The sequence below is a fragment of the Leptonychotes weddellii genome, chromosome 10, assembly GCF_054177405.1.
Source record: "Leptonychotes weddellii isolate Sample4059 chromosome 10, ASM5417740v2, whole genome shotgun sequence".
NCBI classification, from domain to species: Eukaryota; Metazoa; Chordata; class Mammalia; order Carnivora; family Phocidae; genus Leptonychotes; species Leptonychotes weddellii.
This window is the reverse complement of record NC_138378.1, coordinates 102,335,945-102,357,600: the sequence shown is the minus strand read 5'-3', so window position 1 is coordinate 102,357,600 and position 21,656 is coordinate 102,335,945. Positions and strand designations below refer to the sequence as shown.

General features: G+C 54.3%; 2 protein-coding genes across 2 annotated transcripts in view; both read right to left on the bottom strand.

Moving 5' to 3' along the window:
- Positions 1-12,184, bottom strand: part of ALK (ALK receptor tyrosine kinase) — a 35,200-nt gene extending 23,016 nt beyond the window's left edge. The window contains exons 1-7 of the mRNA XM_081796981.1: positions 12,100-12,184; positions 11,453-11,605; positions 10,379-10,483; positions 8,365-8,551; positions 7,325-7,415; positions 7,146-7,210; positions 5,529-5,658 (exon numbers count right to left, since the gene is read on the bottom strand). Coding sequence (XP_081653107.1) covers positions 5,529-5,658; positions 7,146-7,210; positions 7,325-7,415; positions 8,365-8,551; positions 10,379-10,483; positions 11,453-11,605; positions 12,100-12,166 — 798 coding nt within the window. The 5' untranslated portion in view covers positions 12,167-12,184. The remainder of the gene's footprint in view (positions 1-5,528; positions 5,659-7,145; positions 7,211-7,324; positions 7,416-8,364; positions 8,552-10,378; positions 10,484-11,452; positions 11,606-12,099) is intronic.
- A 1,128-nt stretch (positions 12,185-13,312) lies between these two features.
- Positions 13,313-21,656, bottom strand: part of LOC115938671 (ALK tyrosine kinase receptor-like) — a 44,031-nt gene continuing 35,687 nt past the window's right edge. The window contains exons 6-9 of the mRNA XM_081797302.1: positions 16,904-17,035; positions 15,996-16,140; positions 13,543-13,645; positions 13,313-13,358 (exon numbers count right to left, since the gene is read on the bottom strand). Coding sequence (XP_081653428.1) covers positions 13,313-13,358; positions 13,543-13,645; positions 15,996-16,140; positions 16,904-17,035 — 426 coding nt within the window. The remainder of the gene's footprint in view (positions 13,359-13,542; positions 13,646-15,995; positions 16,141-16,903; positions 17,036-21,656) is intronic.

Genomic DNA, 21,656 nt, shown 5'->3' with positions numbered 1-21,656 from the left:
GGTTGATGACAGCTAAACTCTGATTTTCCCAGATGTGGCTGGGAGTTTTCTCTGCCCCAGATCAAGGCCTCCTCAGGACTCCCTGGAGCAATAGTATGGATCTAGGGGAGGCAGAGAGGAGTCGAGCTGCTCTAGGGCATGCTTCAATTCTGGGGAGACAACTTGGGGAAGGATACACCCTCTGCCCACGGAACATCAGGCAGTGCTTTACATGCAGTAGAACAAGTCCAGGCACATGACCTCCTTTGATGCAACATCCTGTGTGGTTGTAGGCAAGAGACAGTATCTCCATCTTAAAGAGGAGAAGGCTGAGGGCTCAGAGAGGCTAAGTGACTCACTACAGGTCACACAGCCAATAGCCGGGAGCCCAAACCACCCTGAGCTGGGCTTTACGGATCTGGGTTGGGGGAGGCGGGATTCTAGGAGTTAAAACTGGGCTGCTCAGGATAACACGTCCGAGAAGGGATGGAGACTTCATGGACACAGTGCATAGTACCCAACTGAATCAGAATACAGCACACAAATGCAGTGAGCAACATAGTTCAGTGGCTAGTTGAACTGACCTGGGCTTCATCCCTGCTTGTCTTTTACTCACTGTGTGACCTGGGACTAATTACTTTGCCTCTCTCCAAGCCAGTGTCCTCGTCTGAGAAAGAGGCATGTTACTATCACCCTCGCTAGATTGTTACAGGGACCACAGCAAGAGGCACAGAGTGAATCCTTCATGAAAGGATCTGCGGTTATGGAGGGGCTACTGCATGGAGGACCATGGTGGTCTCAGGAAATGGTCCCTGTGTTTGGCTTCTCTGAGGGCCTGATTAGGGTCAGAACCGCTGGGCACTGTGAGAGAGTACCCATCTCCTGGTGGGGGGGCGGGGAGGAAGTAATATATTTCCAAGGGAAATATTAATCCTTTTTGCTATAGTATTAGAAATATCTTCTCTCTCTCCAGGAAAATGCTCCATTCCTATAAAAGAGGACTGGTCATAGCTTCCCCTGAGTCTCTTTGTGTCTTAGCCCCCATCACTCAGGATGCAAGGACCATTGATGTCTTAAATGCCTGGCATCCTGCAGGGACTAAATCTTCCCAGCCATTAACCCATGGGCCAGGTTTATCTGAGCTCCGTCTTCGGCTGCTCAGAGCAAATTAACTGCTCCACTAATCTGCACAGAAGCGGACAATTGGCAAGCTGTGTGTGTGTGTGTTTGTGTGAGAGTGAGTGTGAGTGTGTGTGTCTGGGGGGAGAATTGGGGAAGGTTTAGATGTTGTGTGAAACTGATAATTAAACTAGCAATGCAGAGCATAACTGGTGTGTCCAAGGGCATTTGTATTGATCTGGGCAAAGAAGGAGTTGGAATCAGGTTTTTTTTTTTTTCACCGATTCACCACTGACTGTGGCACTTTGTTTGGCAACCATACATTCTTTGGGCAGCCATGGTCATGGACATATATCTTGTCTGGTACTCAGAGAGGATTTTGTTCAGTATTTCCCAAAGCGGGCTTGTGGGATGGAATTTGATCAAATAGGCATGGGAATTCCTGGGTCAAAATGGTTTCTTGAGCACAGGAATTATCAGTCTTTGCTATACGCTGATGTCCATAGCTAATCAATAAGAGAGCAGGCTGCATGGCTCTGAAATGTGTTTGACCATGGAATTCTTTTGCACATGCGTGTGAGTGTGTAGCTCCTCAGAGCACTGGTGTTCCCCTCAGGGACACTGTTTAGACTGATATCTTACTTTTACAAGTCAGAAAACAGGCCCAGTGAAGGAGAATGATTTCTTTGGTTACAGCTTCTGAGGGGCTTTTCCCAAAGGGTAAGTATATACTAATAAAATGCAGAGTAATATTGGTATCTATTCCTTCCTGAAGTAGCTTCTCCTGGGCCATTTAGAGGTGAAGAATCACAGGAGATGGGGTAGGAACTGTTTTACCAGTGAAAAACAGAATAGGGATATATTTTAGAAATTTACTTATTTTAGAGAGAGAGCAAGCAAGCAGGGGGAGGGGCAGAGGGAGAGGGAGAGAAAGAATCTCAAGCAGACTCCCCGCTGCGCGTGGAGCCTGACACGGGGGTTGATCTCAGGACCCCGAGATCATGACCTGAGCCGAAACCAAGAGTCGGATGGTTAACTGATTGAGCCATCCAGGTGCCCCCAGGGTAGGGATATATTTTAAATCGATGCATATAAGGGCAAGAAGGTGAAAGGAAGAAGCAGGTGCAGACAGGGAACGTGAGGTACAAAAAGCCATTGTCAAAAACGATGAGAAGTCACTGCTGCTGGGGTCTCGTATTTCCTGGCTGCTGATGTGGCTGACTTTTCACCAGCACCAAATGCCCCTTCATGCATTTTGGAGCCAGCATTGGTCTGGCAACCTCAGAGCCAAAGATTTACACTTGGGCATTAGCCCAAAGCAGAGGTTCTCGTCTGGACACTGTGATCTCTGGGATACAGGCACCTCCCGTGTCCTGAGCATCTTCTCAGAGCTGCTACCCACAGGCATTGCCATGTTCCAAATAGGTACAGACACTGTTGTGGTTAATGACCGCCACCTTTAATTGACAGGTTACTGACCCCTTAATGGCTTCTGTCATTATTGATTGAATGAACGGATACCAAAGACAGCTATTAGCCTGTATCAGGCTTATCTTAAACCCTCAATAAATATTTGTTGAATAAAGATTGGATCTGTAAAATTATTTTGACATTAATCTTTCCTTCTTGAGAAGGTGAGGTCCTGGGACAAAATGAGGTTTTCATGAATTTTGTTTCCATGACAGCCTGGGTTGGCCAGGGCATCCATTCTGTCCCATCGCGTCTGCACATATCTGTTCTGTCACTTCATGTCAGCACACCTGTTATCTGAAGCCAGAGCCTCTTAGACGGTCTCTGAGGTCCTTCAATCCTGATAGTCTATGGAACTGCTGGACCCCAGGGACGGCAGGAAGAGAGGACCAAGACCTTGTCTGATTCCGAATGCCCAGCCAAGGGCCTGCACACAGCAGGTGTCAGGTAAGCCCTGAGAGTCTCAGGGGATTCAAACAAATGAACCAGGTGGAACTCAGGCCTTTGAATCCAGAGAGTGTCACACCTCTACCCACCGTCTTTTGGTGTGTGTATTTCTCCAGCTGCGATGCTCATTGGCCAGTCCCTCCATCCTTCATCCCGTGCAGGGTTACTCGTATAGCCCCCTCTGCCCATGACGATGCCTGTTCCTTTCTCACAGTCAACCCGATCCTCACCCGGCTAAGCTGGATTTTGTGGCTCTGAGAATCCGTGCCCAACGCCCAGTAAATCTCCCAACCCCCAAGGAAGCTGCAGCCACAAACTCATGTTCGAGGGCTCACTCTGGAGAGCTATAATCCATCCAACACTTAAAATCACCTCTCGTGCGCGGGCGTCTCAGGAAGGACCAGCTCACCTGGGATGCGTGGGTGTGTATGAAGGTGAGGAGCAGGGTTATTGGGGTGCTACCAGGACTTGGGGGCATGGCTGGCAAGGAGAGCCACGCAGGGGAAGAGTGGGGTCAAGGGTTAGAAGAGTGGATTTGGTGAGTGGGATCCTGACCCTCAGAAGCGGCCCTCCCAAGGAGAGTTGACCAGCTTCTGGCTGTGGGCATCCCCTGGGCGGTGCTTGCAGTTAGAGGTCACAACTTGGCATCAGGCTCCTTAGGGTGGTGCAGGGGGTAGGAGGTGGTGTGAGGTGTGAACGATCTGCCTTTCCTTGCTGGTACTTTGCTCTTTGGAACAATACACAAATCATTTTTATCATCACAAGACAGAGATGCTTTTGTTTGCAAGAGAGAGGGAAGATCCCTGCCCCCATGTCCTTGGGTTTGCCAAGTGATGGGGTCCCAGGTCCCCTGTACAAGCAAGTCTGTCCGTTACGTGCACAATACTTCCTTCTCAAGCCTCAGGAGCATCCAGGAGGAAAACCAGGGCCAGGACTCCTTCCAAAGTGTGACGCTATGTGTCCTTATTTAACCCCTGCCAGAAGCACTGCTGAGAATCTCAGGGCACAAGAGCTGAAGGCTCTGCTTTGCTGAGTGGTGGTGGGAAAGCCTTTGAGGCTGGTGTCCATACCCTGCAGGGATGTCTGGCCATATGGGCTCTCAAGGATCCAACCTCATCTTGGTATTCCATGGCTTCCCAAAGAGAATCATTTGGATAAACAGCATGGTACGTTGGAGTGAGCCCTGAATCAGGAGTCCCAAGTTCTGAGTTCTAGTCTCAGTTCTTTCACTTCCTGTGTGGCCTCAGCAAGTCACCTAACCTCTCTTGAGTCACAATGTTCTTATCTGTAAAATTAAGGTGAGATCTACGCTGTTTACTTTACAGGGTGGTTTTCAGAAATGTGGCAACCACAAGGAAGATGAAGATAATGCTGATGAGGGTTATTATGAGATGGGGTTGGTCTTTCACCCCCCCTCCCCTCATCCTCCTGTCAGCTGTGCTCAGGTGTGCACACACTCATCTTTGCAGGGAGTTAGACCGGATTCTTCTCAGATGCTGAGATAGATCACCCAGAGGCTTGTAGGAATAGAACGGAGGCTCCCCGGGCTAACGTATCCTTCAGTCTGACTGACGGTGGGGATTAGAGCAGGTGTGGCCTTTCAACGTTTCTGCCTCCAGTTTGAGTCCATGAGAACACCACGTTCAGTTCTGGGCTTTCTGGCTCAAGGTGGCTGTCCTCTTGTTCTGCTTTCCTGGGGGTGGGGAGGGTGCAAATCTTCCCTGTGGTCTTCATGGTCCAGCAGCAACTTGAGGAAGCTGGGTCCTAGCTCAGGGGTCTGCTCTGCTCCAGTTCCTGATGCTCAAGGCCTCCTGAAGACCCCGGCAGGGACAGGAGTGGGCAGCTGGACTCGGGGTATGCCCCGTGGGCTACGTCTTAGAATTCAGAATCACCTCCAAGATGTTCTAGTCCAGCCCTTGGATTTCACACTGCCGATCCTGAGGTTAGGGAGTTCACAGTCCTAAGCCACATGGGTTGTCTAATGGCCCACCAGGATGGGGGGGTGGCATTCCTGGGTCTACCTAGGTTTCTTCGCTCCCCCAAAACTCCAGCCCCTTAATCATGACACACATGCAGAACCTTCATAAATATTTCAGTATTTTATTTTGACAGTAAATCTACAAGGTCAGGGTGTCCCCACTTAAGAGATGAGGGTAGTGGGGTTCAGAATGAGTAGATATAGAATGTCCTGTCCCCAAGTCGGTTGAGTGAATGACATGGCCGACCTGAGAGTCCCCGTCTGTGTTTGTCCCTAATTCTTGGAATCAGCAGGCCACAAAAATGGATTCAGGCTGGAGGACCCATTGCACAAGCCTGGCTCAAGTTCCCCAGGGTGGGCTCAGCCGGCATCCACCTTCTGTCCAATCTCTCCCGGTCATTCCCCCAGATCCAAGCCCCGGGGCTGACTCCCCTCCCACTGAGGATGTTGCTCCTCAGGCTGCCCACTCTTGCCCCTCCCACCCTCTGCTCCATTCCCTGGCACAACGACTAGGGCAAGACTGGGTCTCACTCACCGGGCGAGGGCGGGTCTCCCGGAGGAAGGACTTGAGGTCTCCTCCTGCCATGAGCTCCAGCAGGATAAATCGGGGCAGGGCTTGCAGACTCACCCCAATACAGCGCACGATGTTCTGGTGGTTGAATTTGCTGCAGAGCAGAGGGGGAGTAACCAAATTTAACTGAGCTGAGTCTGGGAAAATCTTAAGTGGGAAAAGCAGGAGACAAAGTTATGTTTTCAGCAGCTGCATTATGTAAATGCGTTCGGTAAATGTGGGTAGCCGGGGTCCCACGCAGAGCCTAGGATGGGGAGAATCTCACTGCTGAGCAGGCGGAAGAAGTGGAGGGCAGGCTGGGCAGGAGCTCAGTCTGCAGGAGAGTATTTGGCTGGAGACAGAAGGACGCTACACAGGTACTTGGTGAGGAACTGCGGTCGCGGGGGGGGGGGGCGGCAAGAGAGCGGCCAGGGTCTTGTCCATCGGTGCACGGACTGCTGGCTAGGACTCATGTGTGAGTTCTTTGAGGAAGCTGTCAGGCAGAGAAGCTGAAGGAACTGTTTCCTCCAGGGACCGCGTGAGCCCTGCCAGGTGACCGTGTGTGAACGAGAGTGGGCCCTGGGTGCACCCCCATGGGTGCTCATGGGGAGAGACCGAGTCTGGCCATGAGGCCCTAAGATTTGGGTTTTCTTGCTAATGGGATCCTGTTAGGACACGCAGGGCATGGGGCCAGTGCACTCCGAGTGGGCACACTCGTGCAGAGCTGAAGGACTACACTGCTCTTCACGGAAATACAGTAGTGATGGGAGATCAGTAACAGTGAGAAGGGATGATTTGGGTCTCCTTCCACATCATCTTATACTTCCCAAATTTTAGTCAATAATCATGTATCATGTGTCTAATCGGAAAATACGTTACCCTTAGAGCTAGGGGCTGAGCCTGCTGGGCATCCTCCTGTGGCCCCAGACCCCATGGGCACCTCACATCCTGTCCTGGCCTTATTCCCCTGCCACTTCCACGCAGGGGGGTACCCCAGGCCACCCCACTGTGTCTGGATGTTTGAGGCTCTCCAGCATCACAGGAGGCCACAAGCGTGGTGAGATCTCAAGGTCAAACACTTGTGTCCTCTTGAAGGCGATCTGCTGTTGGAGCACATGCCCTCAGGGGCCCTGGGCACTGAGATTTCTAGTTAGGGGCCCCAGAAGCACACGTTGAAGGGTGCAAGCCAGCTGGTGTGGGACAGGGTGCGGTGGCCTCCATCACATTAGGGGCATACTTCCTTACACAAGATCTGAGAGCTGGGATTGGTGAGGGGCCTTGTGGAAGAGTTACCGGGGCTGAAAGTATATTGTCCACTGTGAACAACTAGCATGCTCTATTAAGAGAAGGGGGGGAGCCCCACTGGATGACCCACAGGGGTGCTCGTTGAAGGCAGAGTGATATCCGTCAGATTATTAGGCCACAGAAATTTTTTTTCTTGGACAACCACCTGGGGCTATTTCACTCTGGTAAGATGTGTTAAGAATTTTAGGGAGCCTCCCGGTGGAGAGGCAGGGGACGCTGGAGGACGACACCATGTCCCTTGGAGACTGACAGGAACGTCTAACAGGGGTGGGGGTGTCTCTCTGTGGCTTTATTTACCTGATAATCAGGGCTTCCATGAGGAAATCCAGTTCGTCCTGTTCAGAACACACTTCAGGCAGCGTCTGGGCACAGAAGGGGAGGGTGGGAAGGAGGAGAAGGCTGTGAGCGGCAGCCAAGAGCTGAGGCCCACACAGACTGCCGGCCAAGGTCAGGCCCGCGATGGAGCCACCTCTTACCTTTACGGCCACTTGCAGGGGGCTCGGGTCGCTGGGCACTCCGGACACCTGACCTTCATACACCTCCCCAAACGCACCATGGCCCAGTCCCCTGTGCACAGGAAAAGGCAAGGTGAGGCAGAGGGGGCGGGCCACGAGAAAGAGACATACAAGAGGCGGGGGTCATGTACGCACTCAAGAGTAACACCCCCCACTTGGCTTGGCTAGACCATCCCAGGCCGCCACTGCGTTATCTGAAAACTGGCAAGAAAGGTTCCAACCAGGGATTCGGGACACTGGTTGAATGTCCATTCATTCGATGAAGACTAAGTCTTTGATATCCGCCAGGGTCACCGAGGTGAAGAAGACACGGCCCTTCCCCAGGGAAAGGCTCCCATGCCCTGGGGAGGGACAGATCACTGGCAGACCCTCCTGCGGGGTGTGCTCAGTAAATGATGGAGGAAGGCATGGGGTGATCTGGAAGCTCAGAGGAGGGGCACTTTGCTCCACCTGGAGAAGGAGGGGCCAAGAAGACTCGGGGAGGGAGCACTTGAGTGGCTTTTGAGGAATGACCTGGCTCCCTCCCATGCTATTCTCCTCTCGCTGTGCAAACCCCATGAACAGATGGGTGTTAAAATAAACAATTAACGGGCACCTGGGTGGCTCAGTCGGTTAAGCGACTGCCTTCAGCTCAGGTCATGATCCTGGAGTCCCGGGATCAAGTCCCGCATCGGGCTCCCTGCTCAGTGGAGAGTCTGCTTCTCCCTCTGACCCTCCTCCCTCTCATGCTCTCTGTCTCTCATTCTCTCTCTCGCAAATAAATAAAATCTTAAAAAAAAAATTAAATAAAATAAATAAATAAAATAAACAATTAACTACCTCCCCAAATGGCCCCAAACATTAAATCTTCTCCTCCTGGGAGGGTTGGAAATGCCCTGAGAGGTGGCTTTGCTGGCCTCTTGTGGCTAGAAAAATCCATGGTGCAGGGAAGACATCCAGCCCCCTAGAACTCCTCCCCACTTGCCATGCCCCCTCCCCCAGTACAGCCATGGGGCACTCACCGGATGAGGGTGATGTTTTTCCGAGGCACCTCCTTCAGGTCACTGATGGAGGAGGTCTTGCCAGCAAAGCAGTAGTTGGGGTTGTAGTCAGTCATGATGGTGGAAGTGCGGAGCTTGCTCAGCTTGTACTCAGGGCTCTGAAGCTCCATCTGCATGGCTTGCAGCTCCTGGTGCTTCCGGCGGTACACTACAGACAGATGAAGGTTAGCTGCAATGTGGCCTGGACCAGGCGGCCTGGCCCCTGAAGCCCAGCATGGGCGGCCTCCACCAGGAAGCCTTCCTGGATCTCCATCTCCTCCTTCGGGGATCTAAACATTTCCATCACACTTAGTAATACTAACAAAAGGAAAGATCATTTAAAGGAGATGTACAGTTTAAAATCATGTCAATGGAAAAGATTTTATTGTCTCATACAGGGGCAGAAGCCCAATAGCTGGGGTCCTCTGAGAAGCAGACCCAAGATTCAATGTGCAACGATTTCAGTAGGGGAAATGGCTGAGTGGCAGTGGGGAGGGGCCCGGGCAGGCTGGGAGGGCCGTCAGGTGGTGCTGAAAATCTGAATCCCAGTGTGGGAGCATGAGGGAAGGTTGAGTGAGGACCTGAGAGGGCCATGCAATCTAAACAAGTTTCAGCAAGACTGCCGAAAGTTCTGAAGCCAAAGTCAGCCCTCAGAGGGGTCCCCTGTGTCCCAGGGACAGACCCGCCTGAGAGTCTCTGCTCAGCCCTGTCGCTGGTGCAGCTGGGTGTCCTGGTCACTTGGGCTTCCTACAGCTAGAAACTGCCACGGACTGAAAAGTTCTCTCAACTGGTGCCTGAGGACCTGCGTGCATTCTAATCCCGCCTTCATTACTTACAACTGAGCAACACTGACCAGGTCATGTGACCTCTTTGGCCCTCAGCCTCCTTCTCTGTAAGCAGGGACAGTAACTCCTGCCTGTCCCCTAAGCACCCCCACTCCCTACCCTTGGGGATGTCATCATGAAATGAATTCACCAGCGTAAAATGGTTTTGAAAAATTCTCAAGAGCCCTACCGGTGCAAGGGACCATCATCACCGCTCTTACTCTCTAACTGTGAGAACATTCTGTAGGGCCAAGTCCATGGGAGGCAGGACGAAACTGTGATGCACAGGATGGATTCAGTTTTGAAAGCCCCGTCCCCCTAGTTATGGGCCAGGGCAAGTGAGTCAACAGCTGTGTTCTCAGGGCCCTCCTCTCTGAAATGGACCAACCATGCTCATAGGGCCAAGTGAGGATTCAGTGAACTAAAATGTGTAAATCACCTGGCACGTGGTAAGCGTGCAGCAAGTGTTAGCTCTCATCATCCTGTCCCTCAGAAGGATGGCATCATATGGGAATAATGCCTGTTGCCCTCCCCCTGGCCACCCGCAGGTTCCCTTACCACCCACCCCCAGCTCCCCAAGGGGGCTGTTCTAAAAGTGCCGTCCACGCTGAGCCTTCCCCTCTGCCTTCCTTCATGTCCCTGCCCACCTGCCCTGCGCATTTCCAGCAGGAAGAGCCTGGCTGGACAGCGCTGAGCCCTCTGAGACCTGACTATCAGCTCGCCTGGGCTCACAGGCCTAACAGAAACACTTAGAAACCAACTTCGTTTGCATTGCCTGCCCAACGTGGGGAAGGGCGGGGCTGGAGGTGTTCCCTGGGGAGTGAGCCCAGCCAGGTGTCCCCTGGAGCCTGGGTCTGATGGCAGCTGGAAGTGAACTCTGGGGGTGGGGTGAGCTTTGGCTACTGTGTCCTCCTCTGCAGAGTGCCTCCAGAAGGCTCTACGGGGGGTCGAGGTGTGGAATCAGCAGTTCCTCTAGGGAACCAAGGCGGTGCTGGGGGCTGGGGGAGGGGGCTTCGGTTTGAGGCTGGCCTGGGTTGCTGTAATCACCACCCACCCAGAGTGACACCTCTGCATCCATGGCAAAGCAGAAGATGCTGTTCTGTTCCACCAGATCGGCCTTCCTTGCCCCCCCTCCCACCTCCCTGGAAGCCCCGGGGCTCTGGCACACTCACCAATCATGATGCCGGAGAAAGCCAGGACCAGGGCGGCCACGAGGGCCGAGGTCACGACCGACAGGACCAGTGAGAGCGGCAGGTGGGGCTCTGGGGTGGGGGACACTGCAAGACAGGTGCCCACGGGGCACTGGGTGACAACACTGATCACCCTCTGAGCTAGCTCTAAGAGAGAAACACCCTCCCCCGCCCCGACAGACCCCACCCGCCCCTCCCCCACCCCGGAGGCCTTCTTTGCAGAGGGCCAGGGGCAGGGAGGGGGCTCATTCTGGCTTACAGCCTTCAGCAGTAGCTTTTGGGTGAGGGAATACGTGGCAGGGATAAATATCAAATCCTGGACATTGATCCCCAACATCAAGTGCACAATGACACCAGGAGGGTGGGAAGGTGAGCCAGTAGAGGCTAAGGAAGAGCTTCAGCGGCCGTGGGTAACCACAGGCTCATTACGACCCAGGAACAGAGGGTGCCCGTCAGTGACCCTGGGAGGCTGAGTTACTGCCCGGGGCCCAGGTGCACACCAGCACAGCCCACACTGGGGCATCCTGCCTGGTCCTGGACACTACATCTCACAAGGACATTGTCACTGGGACGCCCGCAGATGCGGGACGCAGGTTGGGGAGGAGACATGAAAGTGTCCCATGTGAACTGATGGAAACAAATGCGTTATTTCGTCTGGAGACTTGTAGGAGGGAGACGGAGCTCGGGCTTCAAACCCCTGCAGCTCCTGAGAGGATCTGCAAGTCCAGCTTGCAAACTCTTGATGGGACAGCGCGCCTTGGGAGTGTGGAGGTCCCTGGCACTGGGGGTGTTCCAGTGCAGACAGGATGGCCCCTTGGTGGGGATGTGGAGCTTCATGCCCTGGCTTAGGGGTGGGACTGGACACCTTAGGGCTCCTTTCACACACAGGTCCCTCTGCCCAGTCCTTAGAGTGCCTGTGTTGGGGCGGACAGATGGGGGGTCAGAACGCTTACCAAAGTGCATCTGAGGAGTCTCAGAATTGTGGACACCAGCTAAGGCCTCCGTGGGTTCACACTCTGGGCCCCTTGCCTGTCACCGCCCTCACCGCCCTCTTACCAATGCAGGAGACGCCATCCTCAGCCAGCACTGTCCCGTGGTCACAGAAGCAGATGACCTTGTGGCTCTCGGGGTCCATGTGGCACTCGTCTCCCTCACAGTGGCTGCAGTTTAGATAATGCTTAATATTCACTTCCCCGTGGCCCTCCATCACTGGTGACAAGAAGGGAGGATCAGCCTGGGGTTGATGCAGAGAGGACCACCCTGCACCCCGTTCCCGGCCTCTGTGTGTGCTTTGTCTCTAGCTGGTCAGTGTGGGTTCTCTGGCTCCTGCCCCCACGTCCCCCGGCCCCTGAGGGACAGCAGTGGGGAGGGGAGTCCCCCACGCAGCTGAAGGGGCTCGGACAGGGGACACGTGGCTGCATTGCTGCGGGCGGATGGGCGGCTCCGAGTGCGTGCCCCTCGGGTGGGCTGGCCCAGGTCACGGGGCTATTGCTTAGGCATTTTCTAGGACGGGCCTGCCTGAAAGCCTTCTGCCTGCATGTCCGCATCAGACCACACCTCCTGACTTCCAGAAAACATGCCGAGACAAGCAGTGGGAAGACTTGCCTGTGAGGGACCCGTAATCGTGCCTTCGTATCTTGGCCCCGTGGCAGGGGCCCTGAGGTTTTGTCTGGGTGGGAGAAATGGCCTGGCAGAGGGGATACCTTTTAGAGCGGGGGTATACAGGATGCCCAGCGGACTGATGAAGGAAACCCCGTCCTCCCCGTCCATCTCGGGGTCATTGTCTGAGGCCGCATTGCCGCCTGTGCCAAACCAGAGAAGAGTTTAACGCAGAGAGGCAGGGGGCCCACGTCTCAAGACATCTGCGCATCAGCGGGGCATGCGGGGCCTCAGGGCGGTGAAGGGCCTCAGGGCGGGGCGGTGGGGAGGGAAGGGAGGCCTGGGGCACAGGGGCGGCCCTTGGGGTGTGGCTCGGGAGATGCTGGGTGTGGGGGCCACCTTCCCTCCCGGCCGGGCCAGCTCCGGCTGGGGAGTCCCCACCACTGCACGGGGGCTGCTCGGAAGCAGTTCGTGTGAATAAGGATCAGAAGCGGTCTCGTGTCCTCAGGCTGGACTAGCCCCTTGGCGCCTCTTCCAGAACTGGCCAGGCCAGGAGCACTGAGGAGTTGCTCTCCAGTCCCATTGGGTCAGGGTGAGACATGGGGGGATGGGCCCCTGTGCCTTTAGGCTCCTGTCCCTCCTTTCAGCTGGGCTGGGTTATCTTTGGGCTCCCCCCTCAGGTTCCTCCCCCCCACCCCCAGAGTTTGGAAAAGAAGAGCATCCGGTTAACGCAAGCATCTTACACACAGCGGAAAGCAAAACACAGACAGAACATCACAGTGCGTGCATGCATCGTGTCCTAATCTGTGGGGATGGTGGAGCCGCCGTCTCCCAGCCTCCCAGCCTCCCAGCCTCCCAGCCTCTCAGCCTCTCAGCTTCAGAAGCCTCTTGGGTTCTGCTCTGAAGCTCGGAGGAGAGCTGGGCCCAGTGGCTGGCTGCTGGCTGACGGGCTGGGCTGGGGCTGCCCCTCGGCATGGAGGGGGCAAAAGTTCTGGAAGCTGGTGGGCTGGGGCTGGGAAGGGAGAGGGAGTCTGTGAGGCCAGAGGCCACAAACCAGGCCCTTAGGGAGCTGGCTTGGCAAAGACTCAGGCCAGGCCGTCCAAAGGGAGGCACGGGCCTGGGGAGCGTGGCCTCCAAGGTTCTCGTGCCAGCGCGACGTTAGGGGCGGCTCAGAGAACAGTCTAGGAAATCGAAGCCCTTTATCATCGGCTTTGGGGAAGAGGGGCATCAAGAACACATGAGCTCTTGAAGCTGTTGCTATTGAAGCCTTGAGGCAGGATGCTGGCTCGAGAGCCAATACCCTGCCTCTGGCCGGTCCTATGGGGCTGAGAGGAAAGCGTGCATGGTGACATCACAGTCCACACTTGGGGTGGGTGGGGGGAGGGCAGGCGAGGGCCAGGGAGAGGACAGGGAGTGCCTAGGACTAAGAGGGGAGGGAGTGACACCTTGAACACGAATCATCTTTACCTATATATCCTCCGCCTCCTCCACCTGAGGAGCACCCCCCTCCACCCCCTCCGAAACCCCCTCTTGTCTCCCACCCCCACTTCTTCATGGCCTGGGGGCAGGAATGTCCTCCGGTGGCACCCTCCAGCAAAGATTTTCCAGACCAGAGCAAGGAAGTGTTATCATTCCAGCCACCTCCGCCACCTGCAGGAAGAGACAGAGAAAACCTCAAGTGAGAGGATCCTGGCTAGGGTCGGTCCGGTCCGCCGCTGGGCCCGGCACAGGAGGCAGGACGCCGCGTGTCGTGCTCTGAGGGTGCTCACTCCGGCTCCAGCGCCCAGGGGGTCTGGGGGCTTCAGAATCCACAGCTGGAAAAACAGCAGCGTGCCCTTGGCCCTAGTGAGACCGGCTTCAGCCTCAGCCGTGCATATCCAGTTGGGGCCATGCTTCAGACCCCTGCTTCCCATCAGGCCTTTGGATCAAAAGCTGGGAAGGGTGTTTGGTTAGGGGTGGGGAAATGGGGGGATGGGCAGCATGACAACTAAACTTATTCCTCTGCCTCCTCTCCATGCCCCAACTCCTGAAGTGCAGGGACTTTGTTTCATTAATGCTTCGCATCCCAACAAGTCCTTGGGCATCCAACTGTCAAAATCCTGCTGGGGTCACTGCAGTGGGGTTCCTCTGCAGGGACCCTGGACTAGGCCAGACAACCCGATGGGCTTTATTGTTTACTGGCTTTGAAACCCTGGGCCAGCACATCCCCGTTCTGAGCCTCAGTTTCCTCACCTATATCTTGGGTATAGTAAGACTTGCCTCACTGGGTTGATGTTCAGACCGAAGGGGACAGTGGGCATGGCAGATGCTTCCTAAACCACGACAGGTAGGGATGGTTGGGCATAAGAGGTAGAACCCAAGTGTGCAGAGGTTTTCACACTCTGAAGCTTTGTCTTGCTTGACTGCTTCTAAAGAGCTGCTCCACGGTCAGGTACAGGGAAGACGGGGGTGGGGAGGGGGTTGAGGGAGGGGGTAGGCAGTCCCCTGTGATGACAGCCACTGGAGCTGTGCTTCCCAACGCCTGGGGCTGAGGTTGAATGCAACTTTATCTTAAGGCCACAGGCTAACCATAATCAATCACTCCTGCAGGCCCTTGAGATTCCAGGACCCTCTTTGTCTCCACCTATATTGTTTCCTATGACATTTCAACAGGGGGTCTCCAAAAGACCCCACAGTACTTCCGTTCCAGCAGGTGATGGGTGGTGAGGACCCGGAGAAACAGTAGTGCGTGGGTCTGCGGAACCACGAGGGTTAACTGGCCTGGAAGGGCCTTCTGGAAGAATGTGTGGCAGAGGCTCTTCTGGGCCCTGAGGGGGCAGCAGAGGGACGTGTAGGTGGGGGAGCTGCGGATGGAGATCAGTACCATGCTAAAGAGAAGGAGCCGGGTTTTAGGACCCGAGGCCAAGGTCAGGAATAAGCTTGGTCTAGAACAGGGATGAACAGAATTGAATCGAGGCCCCCAGGCAAATCAGCTTTGGAAGCTGCAGGCCTGTGGCATCTGGCTTGGTTTTCAAGCATTTGGCCTCCCTTCTGCCAGCCAGAGGGTGGCGTGTGGGCCTTTCAGGGCCGTTGATGTCTCGTGGCGAAGGGAAGCCCCCTCGGCAAACTTAGGGACCTGAAGTGGGCCATGAGGGTGGTAAATAAATTAGGATAACCTGGCCCTGATACCGTGTCTGCCACTCCACCCTGTGCCCCGCGCAGTCCCTGGCTGAGGGGGTTTCTGATCCCCCACTCCGTCTTACAGCTTTTAAGCAAAGAAAACAACCTGCAGGGGCTCCAAGAATAGCGCTGGATTGTCCTCACGGAGACCACAACCCCTATTTCTATGCTTCCTTCTCTTCTAGCCATTTCTCACTCGAAGGGTAAGTTTGAGTATTGTTTAATCAACCTCGAATCTTAAATGCCTCCAAAGATCCTTGGTCTGATTGTGGAGAAAAGAAAATACAAAACTGAACTGCGTTTCCTCTTCGGACATGGCTGGCTTCAGAGGAATCTGAATTCACACCCCCTTCGTGTCTGTCTCCGATTTCTGTGTGTCTGGCTCTCACTCTTGAGCATGGATTGCCAAACCACGGAGGTTCCTGAAAGAGCTTTTCCAGTGAGACGTGCGAGCTGGTAGCCCCGGGCCTGGAGGCACCGACCACAGGGCCTGGGAGGCCTGACTCTGCCTGCACTTCTTCCATCTGCCCACGTCCAGCTGCATTTGAGGAAACCCAGGGAGGTTGGGCTGCCCGTCCCCAAACAGCTGCCTGTCTCCTGTGCCCCGTGACCTCTGCAATTCAAACCCCACGTCCGCAGAGACGCCTCCAGGTCCCCAAGCTGTGGCCTGCCCTTCCTCCCTCCCTCGACGTGGGTACCAGTACCCAGAGCTCCCAGCTTCTCAAGCACCAGCAACCGAGACACAGGTGTGTGATGGCGCCCGGCCGAGCCCAAGCTCACGCAGTCCTGGGGCCTGTCCTGGGGGTCAGTCCCGGGGAAGCGCGGGCTTGCAGCGCCTTACCTGCGGCTCCGGAGTTGCCATTCAGCCCCAGAACCGAGGAGTTATTCTCCAGTCTCTCTGGGTGGAACGTGTCTGTCTTGGCCCCGTAGGCCCTGCCACCACCGCCAGCTGCAATGATCAGGGGCATGGGCACGCCGTCCTTCATCTGCCCGGGAGACCATCAGAGACTGAGAAAGCGAGCGGGGCTCCCACTCTGGGGACCCCCGAGCCATTGCAGTGTTTAAAGCGTCGGAGTGTTTGCTGGGCCGTGGGTGACATCCCAGTGGTCTGGGGGCTCTGACCTCATGTTCCAGCAACCCATCCGCTCTCACCCTCCCCACCCCCCCCAGCTCCCGTATTCGTATCCATCGGGGTTCAGTCAGAGAAGCAAAAGCACCAGGAGATCTAAATAAATGCATACCAGGAGGGGGGGATGGATCTTTTCCTGAAGCTGCTCACACTAGCCTCAGAGGACTGGGTGCTGGTGCTTAGAAGCATGTCTCTCTCCTCCCCCTTTCCTCCCTACTCTCCGGGGTCTCTGGCTCTAACCTCCACAACTTCAAGATTAAGCCCTCAGCACCACTGTCCCCATGGGAGGACCTAGCAGAAGCCTTTGCCTGCTTTTGATCATGTCAGAAAAGCCCACCGTGGGGCAGAGGAGGGCACCGTGGGACCCTCTGGAACTCTGAGGCAGGGACGGCAAGGCCTGCATGGGGCCATCGGGCTGGTACGTTGGCAAGAGAAGAACCTGCCTTTTCTCGGACAGACAGGGACCCTTACATCCGTCTGCGCCTCGCTTTGCTCCTCTTTAGATGGGGCTAAGGACGCCTGAGGTGCTCCATGCCCAGGGTGGTCATGAGGACCCGGCATGACGGATCCATGACGCGCACAAGTCACCGCCCATGGCAAGCCCTGGCAGCTGGCCTTACCTTGAACACGTAGGTGGCTCCACCTCCTCCTCCACCCCCTCCTGCCCACTCATGCACACTTCTGTTCACGCGGATTTCTTCTTCTATCACGTTGTTCTCTCCAATGCAGACTTTCTGGATTAATCGGTTCGTCTGGAGAAACAAAAAGCACCTCCGGTTGGTGCCCAAGATTCTCTACTTCCCAGCAGACAGACCTTCTGTGCTTCATGATAGGCTCTGATGACCTTTCAAATAGCTGACAGTTGAGTTGAAGAGATAGATATAGATATAGATATATGACATATGTCTATACATAAATCGATAACTATCTGAGAAAGCGAGCGGGGCTCCCACTCTGGGGACCCCCGAGCCACTGCAGTGTTTAAAGTGTCGGAGTGTTTGCTGGGCCGTGGGGGTGACATCCCGGTGGTCTGGGGGCTCTGACCTCATGTTCCAGCAACCCATCCGCTCTCACCGCCCCCCCCCCTGCCAGCTCTCATATCCGTTGGGGTCACACACACACACACACACACACAACTGTCACTAGAGCATATTAGAGAAGGACCACAGGATAGCTTAGATAGAAAATGCAGGGAAGTTGGGGCACAACAAGCAACTTTGTTGCTGATTGGTGGTCAAGGAGGACTGCCTGTAGGAGGTGGTGTTGGACCTTGAAGCACAGGGAGATTTTAAAACAGAAAATGGGGGAAAGTTAGAGCAACCCAGGGGAAGAGAGTAGCATGAGCCCAGAGAGAAGCAGGTGAGGGGGGAATTTGGGGATTTGGGGAAAAGTACAAGGAGTCTCTTTGGTTCAGAAAAGTCCACTTTAGGACAGAGAGACAGTCCAGGAGGACCTGTTAGGATCCTCTGGACTCTGAAGAGGGGATGACAAAAGCCCTGGGTGGTGAGGTAGGGCTGGAGGGAGTGTAAATGCGAGTGGGTGAGGGAATTCAACTGGACAGTCAGATAATGGCCAGAAGACCTGACTACAATCAGACTTCATTCTCTAGGCAGTGGTGAGCCACTGAAGGTTTTTTGAGAAGTTGCAGTTTTGAAGTATCATGGGAAGAGAACACAGCAGTGCGAGGCCAGGCTCAGATTTATCCCCAGCCCATCTATGTGAAAATCATTTCTCCATTTTGGACATCTCTTCCCTCCCGTCTAAGGTCTCACTTCTTGCCTCCAGAAATCCCCCAACATGGCCTGAAATGGAGCTCTGTGTCCATCATGGAGAACAGGGTGCGACCCCAGGAATCTGCAGACACCCCTGCGTGCCTGAGAAGGTGCTCGACCTCTCTGATCTGCAGGCGTGGAATGGGCAGGCCGTATGTGCTTAGGAGAGGTGTCTAGGATGGTGTCTCCTGTGTTAGGGACTGAATAAACAACTGCTGTTCTTTCACATGGTCCCGGCGTGTGCCCAGGCATCTGGGAGTCCCTGGGGATGTGCAGGAAATCCCTGTGACCCAGAATCCGGGAATCCCTGAATAAAGAGGGCAGGGCTTCAGGAAGAACCAGCCCGCTTGTCGGGCACAGCAGCTAAGAAGAACGCTCCAAACATCCACCTGAATTCGGAGGAAAATGGCTTTTCTTTCACTTATTAGAAAAAAGGCCAATAAAACATCACATTTCCATTGACTGCTGCTGTGGAACCAGCCAGTGGACATGCCAATTCATCTTGAGCCACTCCTTATGCTAAAGCACTCAGGGCTGCCGGCAATGAGTACTAGAGAAATTTCCAGGTAAATAGCCAAGATGCAATTTGTTTTATGGCATTTTGGGTTTAATGATGGAAATAATTTGATATTTCTTAGAGTGGATTTAGTGTGGGTGGGAAGGTTCTGAATTGCTACTGTAGAGAGCTGACATTTCTCCTGTGTGTGTGCAGTGCTGTCCGGGTGGGGGGTGGAGGGGGGGAAGTGCTGGGAGGAAACCCTGCTAACTGCTGCTGGGTGGGCATGAGAAGCCAGGGGCATGCCCGGAGGGCTGAGCCCGGGGGCAGGGGACCCAAATGTGAGCTGTCCACCGGGCAGAGTGGAACACAAAATACAGGGTCCCATTTGGCTTCTTGACTGGCTGTGCTGGAGATTTGCTGAGCCATGTTGGGTGAGGCACCTCACTTCCCTGGACCTGCCTCCTCCTGTGTAAATCAAGGGGCTGTCCAGTCTGAACCAGTGGTACGAAGAAGGTCCATCCCCTTAGACCCTGCTCTCCTCCTCCTCTCTGTCTAGCTCCAGTGGGGTCTCCACCCTTTGGGGACGCCCTCTTCCTGTGAACAGAATCTGCCGACGGCTGGGATTGCAGGAGTGGGAAGGAGGGAGCAGTCGGGCTGGGGAATGGCTTTTCCTCTAAAGGGAGCCCAGACTCATGCCCATCCCCCCACTGCCCATCTCCATTGGCTACCAGAAGTCTCCACCTGGCTGTCTGCCAGACCTCTCCTAACCGTGCCCCCAAACCTGCTCCTTCCACACCATTCCTAGCTCAGGTGATGGCAGTTCCCTCGTTCCCATGGTTCAAGTGCAATTCTTGGAGTCATCCTTGATCCTTTCTTTGTCTCAGTTCTTCATCTAGTTGGGCAGGAAATCCTTCTTGATTTTGCATTCCAAATATGCCCAGAATTCAGCCACTGTTGCCATCTTCATCCAAGCCACCATCATCTCTTGCCCAGACTAATGCAGTAACCACTGAATTCATTGTGCTGACTCTTCCCTTGGTCCCAAGCAGGCTATGACGGCCAGAGTGAGTCTTACAATATGCAAATCACAGCAGGCTCCCTATCCCACCTTATTCCCACCTTTAGGCTCAAAACCCTCCTATGGCTTAAAAATGTCCTGATGGTGGCCTGATCACCTCATCTCTCACCAACTCCCCCTCTTGCTCCCCTCACTCACCCCAGCCGATTGAGAGTACACCAGGCACTCTCCCACCTCACCGCCTTGGCTTCTGCTTGGCTAGCACCCCCAGATACGTTCCTGGGTCAATCCCTTTCAGGACTCTGCTCGGCTGTCATTCGTTCAATAGGCTTCCGTCGACCACCCCGTCTATAATTGCAACCTGCCCTACACACCTGACTCTTGTTACCCTACTTCCGTTCACTGGAACACTTTCACTTCTGGGTGTTTTGATTGACTGATACTACTAGTCCTTGTTCATCCCTCCTCCCCCAGTGGGAATGTTAGCTCCTGCAGAGCAAAGATCTTTCTTTTGTTCATGGATCTATCTCAAGTTGCTAGAACAGTGACTGGCACATAGAAGGATACTTGATAGATATTTGCTGAATACATTTGAATGAATTGGGGGCTGTCTGGGTGTGCACTGACCCTCACAGTATTTGCCTTGCGAGTGATGGTAGTTGTGAAATGTAACACTTAGACCAGTGGTTTTGCTCCCCTGGGGACATCTGGCAAGATCTGGACACATTTTTGATCATTAATACTGGGGGATGCTACTGGCATTGGGGGGATAGAAGCCAGGGACGCTGCTAGAGAGCCTACAGTGCCCACAACAGTCACCCACAACAAAGACTCATCTGTTCCAAAATGTCAATAGTGCTGATGTCAAGAAACCCATGCCACCACGTCTGGTGGTCATGCCACCACATGAGGCTTGGGAGAAATTGGAGAAGCAGTAGCTGAGGGGGTTTCCAGCGGCTAGAGCCCATCCCAGGCTCAGGTGAGGCCAGGCACAAAGGAAGAGCAGCTCCAATGTCCTGTTGAACCAGGAGAGCTGCCAAATCCTGCAGTTTAATTCTTAGAGTGCACTCCCTTCTTTAGAGGATCCTCTTTAGGCACCATTTTTCTGCCTAGAGAGGACTGGAGATTGAGGGAGTACCATAAAAGATCTTTCTTTCTCTCTCTCCCAGTGACTCCTGCAGGAGAAGGCCTGAAGCCACAGGGAAGACCCATGACTAACCCTCCACCCCCCCATCCCTGCTATGCCCGGCCCCACCAGCAGGGGGCTGGAAGAGAATGGGCTTCTTTAGAACTCTCCCTGTGCATTCACAAAGTTCAAGAGCAAGTAGGTTGATTAATAAAATGATAAAGGGCAGCAGCCCCGAGGAACAAGTAGATTACAATTGAATTAAAAAAAAAAAAAGGACTTGGTCCTGTGAAAAGACATAACTGATTACAATCCAATCAAGTAAAAGTCCCTTGCAGAAGTCAATGCAATCTTTCTGCTTAGATGAAAGAATTACATTAGCACTCAATACATTCCTGTGGAAATTACAGCAGTCTGTAATTTAATGACTTAATATATTATACCAGCCTTGAAAGTCCTGATTATAGTTGCTAAATAAAAGTTGGAGTCCAGACATTTCTCACGTGCAAGGTTGCACCTGCTGAGCTTACTCCTGTTGCTTTGTTTTAACCCTGTCGGGGGTGGGGGGTGGGGGTGGGTGCTGTGCTTTCCTCCTTGCTCCCAGCCTGGGGCCCAGCTTTTAGGAGTCCTGAATTTATTTTGTGGAATTGTACTGCTTTCTGGGTAGTCCTGGTTCCCACATCTGTTCCCCAAGGCTACTCTTGAATGAGCTCTTGCAGAAGGGGCACTGGGTCCTGGGCACTAGAACCCAGCTCCCTGCCTTGGCCCCACCCTGGGTGGAAGTTGGCCTTCAGGGGAGGGTGTGGCCTGGCCTCCGGGTGCTGAGTTCTGCCAGGACAGCCCGCACCTCCAGGGACCTGTCTCCCCCAACACAGACAAGAGGCAAACAACTGGGATGCCTGGAGTCTCCACAGCTGCTGCTTTGTTAGTCTTCAAAGTCTGATTCTCCTGGTCATTT